Source organism: Lampetra fluviatilis, unplaced genomic scaffold (genome assembly GCF_964198595.1).
Source record: "Lampetra fluviatilis unplaced genomic scaffold, kcLamFluv1.1 SCAFFOLD_226, whole genome shotgun sequence".
Classification (NCBI taxonomy): domain Eukaryota; kingdom Metazoa; phylum Chordata; class Hyperoartia; order Petromyzontiformes; family Petromyzontidae; genus Lampetra; species Lampetra fluviatilis.
In genome coordinates this window covers 74775-81931 of record NW_027621003.1, presented here as the reverse complement: position 1 = coordinate 81931, position 7157 = coordinate 74775, and the positions used below count along the sequence as shown (strand labels likewise).

General features: G+C 47.8%; 1 protein-coding gene across 1 annotated transcript; it reads left to right on the top strand.

Annotated features, from left to right (window-relative positions):
• Positions 1-296: 296 nt before the first annotated feature.
• On the top strand, positions 297-6279 carry LOC144954652 (uncharacterized). Its single transcript, XM_078885097.1, has 3 exons — positions 297-332; positions 1014-1080; positions 3584-6279. Exon 3 carries the CDS (start codon positions 3612-3614, stop codon positions 4581-4583), a length of 972 nt encoding a protein of 323 aa, XP_078741223.1. The 5' UTR covers positions 297-332; positions 1014-1080; positions 3584-3611; the 3' UTR covers positions 4584-6279.
• Positions 6280-7157: the final 878 nt, after the last annotated feature.

Genomic DNA, 7157 nt, shown 5'->3' with positions numbered 1-7157 from the left:
TGACCTCATCGGCGTCAAACGCCAGGGGGAGGTGCCTCGTTAGTGACGTCATGTCACTCACCCCCGACCACCGCGCTCTTGAACGTGACGTCACATCCACTCAGCCGCTGCCGATACCTGTCCCAGTGCCAATCCTTATTTGGACAAAGCCACGCCCGATACCTGGCGGCTCATTAACATAATTTATTCGTGAAAGCTGTCGCGAGTTGAGAGCCGCTCATTGTGGGAGGGGAGTGTCATCGTACCCCGCAAGTGACGTCATGTCACCTGCTGCCGCCTGACGTCACGAGGGACCAGGAAGTTGCCGCTCGGCCCGTGCACTGAAATCCGAGGTGAGAAATTCTCATCGCGGTTGTGGTGGTGGTTATATTCTTAGGTTTTTCGGTAAAGTCACGTAGGTAAAACATTAAAATTAATAAAAATAAAAATCACGACGTTTCGGAGGCAACACAAGCTTCCGTCTTCAGGTGGAACCGTCACAGCCACGACAGCTGTATCTAGTAAATGAGAGATTGCAGGAGCTACCACTCCGTTTATATAATGGTTGGAGAGGGGGGGAAGGGCCAAGTACAGAATAAAAAGTGTGCTGTACTTGGCCCTTCCCCGATACGTCGTGATTTTTATTTTATTTTACTTTTATTAATTTTAATGTTTTACCTACGTGACTTTACCGAAAAAAACTAAGAATATGAATCCTTGCAGTCACGAAAGCTTCAAATCTAGAAGTGGTGGTGGTTGTTGTGGTTGTGGTGGTGGTTGTGGTGGTGGTTGTGGTGGTTGTTGTTTACCGAGGTAGAGCCTCGCTCTCTCTCTCGTAGGGATGTCAATTGAGTAGCAGCGAGCATGGAAGCGATGTCCAGGTTGGAACTTTACAACGCGGGGCCTTGCCTCCTGCCCTCGCCTGGTCGCGTTCGCTTCAATTCTCTCGCTTAAGTTGAATTTGTCTTCACCCGGCTCGCCACTTTGTAACTTTGTTTTACTTTAAACATTAACACAGTTTTTATTTTTACCAGGCCACGCCCGCTTGAGCTGCTGTACCGCTCTTGTTTTCACAAGAGACCTGCCAACAACAACAACAAGGTGAGGCTCGTCAACAGCGTGGCGGTGTTCACTCTGGACGCGTGGCGGTGTTCACTCTGGACGCGTGGCGGTGTTCACTCTGGACGCGTGGCGGTGTTCACTCTGGACGCGTGGTGGTGTTCACTCTAGACGCGTGGTGGTGTTCACTCTAGACGCGTGGTGGTGTTCACTCTAGACACATGGCGGTGTTCACTCTAGACGCGTGGCGGTGTTCACTCTAGACGCGTGGCGGTGTTCACTCTAGACGCGTGGCGGTGTTCACTCTAGACGCGTGGTGGTGTTCACTCTAGAGGCGTGGTGGTGTTCACTCTAGACGCGTGGTGGTGTTCACTCTAGACGCGTGGTGGTGTTCACTCTAGACGCGTGGTGGTGTTCACTCTAGACACGTGGCGGTGTTCACTCTAGACGCGTGGCGGTGTTCACTCTAGACGCGTGGCGGTGTTCACTCTAGACGCGTGGTGGTGTTCACTCTAGAGGCGTGGTGGTGTTCACTCTAGACACATGGCGGTGTTCACTCTAGACGCGTGGTGGTATTCACTCTAGACGCGTGGCGGTGTTCACTCTAGACGCGTGGTGGTGTTCACTCTAGACGCGTGGTGGTGTTCACTCTAGACGCGTGGTGGTGTTCACTCTAGACGCGTGGTGGTGTTCACTCTAGACGCGTGGTGGTGTTCACTCTAGACACGTGGTGGTGTTCACTCTAGACGCGTGGCGGTGTTCACTCTCTACATGTGGAGGGGAAACCCGGCGATCGGGAAGGAAATCCACGCGACCACGGGGAGAGAGAGAGACACGTAAACTACAAATATACAGCAGGCGTCAGGGTCAGGATCGAACCCACGACTTCCTGTATGCCAGGACAGGTAGTTAACATCTCACCACAGAGAGACACGCAGCCTCGGCTGTGTTGGTTGATCCTCAATGAATTACTTGGTGGAGTGAGGAAGCATTAATACTGAGCAGGTGAAGGTGGCCAGGCGTGGGTCTGGACACACCACCACATGTGAACCATGCCAGTGTGTGACAGTGGTGGAGCCAGTGGGGGTGGGGTGGCACGTGCCCCCCCAACGATCTGATAGAAATCCGTAATTTCGATAGGATCATTGGGGTTTATTAGTAACTAGCTTCACTACCCGGCTTTGCCCGTGACTTGGATTCTTGTCTTGGATTAATTTAATATTCCCTCATAATTCAATGAAAAACCCTGAAAAAATTGATGCTTGCAAGAAGGAAGCCGAAACACTTCAATTTACCTAAATCGGATGTTTTCACTCAAGGAAATTCAACCTGAACCCACTGCTACGTCAGGTCGATTTTTGCCACTCGGGAAGGGAATGACGTGGCGTTCGCTTAGAAATTCCAGACAGCATAAGCTGTGAATATTTCATTTCGCCAGAGCTCAGCGTTGGAGAGTTTTTGCTGCTTCACACAAACAAACAGGTGTAAGTTCTGCTTTATATTTAAGATGGCAGTTGTACCCGTTCTTCACACGGATTTGTATTGACACTCCGAGAAGCCAATGACTTAATCGGCCAGGAGCGAAGTGCCACCTAAAATCTCCCGGCACGCTGTGAACAGCTGTAGAAGTACGGCGCGCGAAGAGCCATGTGGTAGGGGGGTAAGCATTGCAGAGCGCTTAGCTCAGGTGTGATGCGGGTTGATGCCACATACGTCATGGTCATTCCCCCCCCCCCCCCCCCAAAATACAAAAGTCTATTTTTCTTTCCTGAAGGCATCAACACGTTCAGCGAGCGCGATGACGATCACACGCGTCGAATGAAAAGCAAGGGACAAGTCCTTTCTTACTAACAACTCCTTTCTCACTAACAACTCCTTACTTACTAACAACTCCTGTCATTTTTCATTGCTGGAGGGGTTTCCCCCCCTCCCTGAAAATCCTGGCTCCACCTCTGAGTGTGTGACAGTGTCAAGTTTGTATTTGCAGTAAAGTCTATTAACTCTATTGAGCACAGAGGTTATATCAAAACAGTAGTTTATTTTAGTTTTCCTCTGGAACTCTTTGTAAGAATGGAGTCAGGAAGTGATCACAGCACACACGTGCAGCAGCTGAAGTCGGAACTGCTCATCCCAGCAATCAAGGACATCTGTGCCTGGCTTCACACCTCTAAGTTGCGATTGAACATTAATGTATGCATTTGTGCATGACACAAATAGTATTATTTGCAACACCCTTTGCTATGTCAGCTGAATTTAGCTTTCATAAACATTTATTTAGAAGCCAAACAGCTGAAATTGTGTGCTGAGTTTTGGGTTAACGTTCATTTTGAAGATACGAGGGCTTCCAGGCATGTTTATGACCATTTGGCCTCTCATTGTGTGCCATAACAGCCCGTGTGATGAATTTGGGACACTTTTTTTTACTATATCATAAATATATGAATAAGTATAGACGTGTAAGTCACGTGTGACTGTGTATATGCATTCCTCTGTGCCTCGATACTGACGTGTAGATGGTGTGGATATTCTTTGTTTCTGTCTGCAGCTGTCGCTGCCTCTGCAGAAGTGGTCTGATGGAGCAAAGGCACTCGGCGCGGCTCGGTGCAATACGGCATCAATGCGACCGGTGTGCATACAGCACGGATGGTCCTGCACATTTGACACGGCACCAGAAAACTCACACAGGAGAGAAACCCTTCAAGTGCAGTTTGTGTGGGAAGGCGTTTTCAGATTTATCTACTCTTGTAAAACACAAGAGAACACACACGGGAGAGAAACCCTTCAAGTGCAGTGTGTGTGGGAAGGCATTTTCACAGTCATCTACTCTTGTAGCACACCAGAGAACACACACGGGAGAGAAACCCTTCAAATGCAGTGTGTGTGGGAAGGCGTTTGCATGTTCATCTACTCTTGGAGCACACCAGAAAACACACTCGGGAGAGAAACCCTTCAAATGCAGTGTGTGTGGGAAGGCGTTTGCACGTTCAGCTCATCTTGTAAAACACCAGAGAACACACACGGGAGAAAAACCCTTCAAGTGCAGTTTGTGTGGGAAGGCGTTTGCACTTTCACCAAATCTTCAAAGACACCAGAGATCACGCAAGCATCAGAAGATCCTCAAGGAGTGGAGTCTGAAATCAACTTGTGAAAGTCAAAGTGCCTCAATGAGCCCATCCCTCATCAAACAAGAACCGGAAGAAAATCCCAGCTTGGACACTTTCAAAGAAATCAAGGTGAAATATGAAGAGGTGAAGGTGGAATGTGAAGATGAAGATTCAATTCCAAAATCGGACTTTCACATCGATGGAGACAACGTGAAGCAGGAGGAGAATTCTGACTGCGGCAGAGCGAGGCAACTCCCAGCAGTTTGTGGAAGTGGAGGTGTGGGTGGACTTCCTCGGAGACAATACAAAGTCAAATGGAGACCCGGGAGATGCGTAAGCCTTAGACCAGTGGTTCTTAACCTGGGTTCGATCGAACCCCAGGGGTTCGGTGAGTCAATCTCAGGGGTTCGGCGGAGGTTAAGACACACACCTGACTCATGATTGTGCACCAGTAAAACATGTACCTATGTTTTGAATTTGAAAAAATAATTTTCATTTTTCCAATTAAGAAGGGTTCTGTGAATGCGCATATGAAACTGGTGGGGTTCAGTACCTCCAACAAGGTTAAGAACCACTGCCTTAGACGATGCCACTCCAATAGATGCACCTTTGTCACAGGCCTTTAATGACAAGAATGTGAAGTTGAACACTAAGTTCCTAGGTTCAACCTGCAGGGTAAGAGCGGCCAGTCTTTGTGGACCTGTGTGTTGGGTAGATCTCTAACCAGGAGCGAGAGCCAATAAGCTCCCAAGCATTCACTATGTTATCATAATTGCATTTATATTGTGCTTGCTTAATCGCCTCGGCAATTCGTAGTTCTGTATCGTTTCTCGTCTCAAACACTCCAAGAGCATCCCCAGTAGCAGCTGCCCCTGTGTGGCACAAGGTAGTGGCCCTGCACCGGCCTGCATGTGGACAAGAGCCTGTCAGTAGGGGGCGATGGTTGATGTGGCACCTCAGTTGTGGAGTTTGTAGGTAATGTTTAGAATTTGCTCAATTTTGACCCAGATGCCAGCATGCAATGGCCTACTCGTTTTAAATGGTGCATTAGTATGTTGTACATACACTTAAGTAGACAGTGTTTTTTGTTTATCTTGTTAATACGATGTAACCTGATGCAGCATATTTCAGTGCAGTAATTTAACTTCGTAAAAATGATTGTCAATAATTTAGAATGAATACTTGTCCGATTGTGTGCGTACATGTAACATTTTGTCTACAAGGGTCAAACATTGATTAAGTGATGTTAGGACAAAGTCTGTGTTTTTGGAGTAACCTGTACAGATCACTCAGGTGAGACTCATTGTTCTTGTGATATAGGTCAAAGGGTACTTTTGTGGTTTCAGGAAGCATCTCCCTCTGGAGCAACTCATTGTCTTTGAAATAGGGAGCACACTCGGATCATTCATCTGTTACAAGGCAAACCACTTAAAAGTTACACGTAGAGGAGATACATTCTCAACAACTTGAATTATAATTTTGTATTACGTGTTGACACATTTCGTCTAACTAGGACTAGAAATGTGCCTTACTGATTAACGTCTGGATGTTTGAAGCTATCGGTTGAAGCAAGCCCAGCTGCTGTTGAGACGCTGTGCACCAATAAGGGTCCACAGGTGGCTTGCACTGAATCAATGACGCGCTCCCAGAAGTCTGTGCTAGTTATAGTTTGTGTAAAACATTCCTTTGTTTCGTGGAGAGATCGATAAATGAAAGATTTCGTGTCTGCTGATTTGCTTCATAGCAAGGAGGTAATTTTAAGAGCACATTTGGAGTGCATTTTTGGTACATATTTGTATTTGGTTACAAGGCAGAGCACATCTAGTAGATATATTCTCCACAACAACACTCATTAGAATTTTGCATGACGTCTTATATGTTGGCGAACTAGGACAAGAAATGGTCCTTGCCGATTAACGTCTGGATGTTGACAACCATGGGGTGAAGCAAGCCTGACCGCCTGCGGTGCCCCTCACAACCATTTATGGCCTTGGGCCAGGAAAGTCACGAAGAAAATTACACACGAGCGACGCATCCACGCAAACTCCCGATGCTCCGTTTTGAAGTTTTAAAATGAAACAACTTTGAATTGTATTATGTTTTAAATTGTGTTTCTTCAATAAAAGCTGATATCATTTTACATCTGGAAGACTTCATTGAAAACGACATTTCGTGTGAATTTTCTCTCGTCGTTAAGTAGATGGCCTTGCCGGGGATTCGGTTCGATGCGGACTTTCTCCTGGTTGGGATCGCGGGATTGAGATGAGGCGACACAGAGCTGGCCGTGCCAGAAGACTGCCGTCTGCAGATCAATTCCAACGCGATCGACCGTCTGTCCCTGCTCCTCCGTCGTCCATGCAGGGGGCGCGTAGGTTTGCAGCGCCCCCTGCATGAAAACGATGGAAAGTGCAGCGTTCATCACAGATAGATGAGGTGCGCTTATATAAGAGTACTAGTGGGAAGTACCTGGCGTTGCCCGGCCGAAAGACACACACATGGACTTAGACACACAAACATCGACCCACACACAAACACATCGACTCACATACACAGACATTCGCTTTAGATACACACACATGGAGTTGCACAAATCGACGTACACACCTACAGCGACTCGAACACACACACATCGATTTACACACACACATGGACTCGCATACAAATGTTGAAGTGCAAATGACGATGCGGAGGCAGGTCTTCAGTTAAGGGCTTGCGCCAGTTATTTATTAAGCGTTTCGGATAACTTCCCCAGGGGTAGGGGTCCTTCACTAGGTTTCTTCACACGAACCTTCACTCTGTTCCTGGCTCGGCTAGCTCCAGGGCTCTCTCCCTCGAGTCGGATCGGGGGTTCAGCCAACACCGACCAGGGAGAGCAGCACCTTCTTCTATCACTACGGCCGGCTTGTCTCCAGACTCCCTGAGCTCTACCCCTGGCTGGCTCTTCAACCGCTCTCTATCCCGGGCTCCCAAAGTGACCCTAATTTCGTCACGGGGTCCCCCTTAAGTACCTAGAGG

Coding starts and splice junctions, on each gene's coding strand:
- LOC144954652 (XM_078885097.1), top strand. CDS start 3,612: ATGGAGCAAAGGCACTCGGCGCGGCTCGGTGCAATACGGCATCAATGC.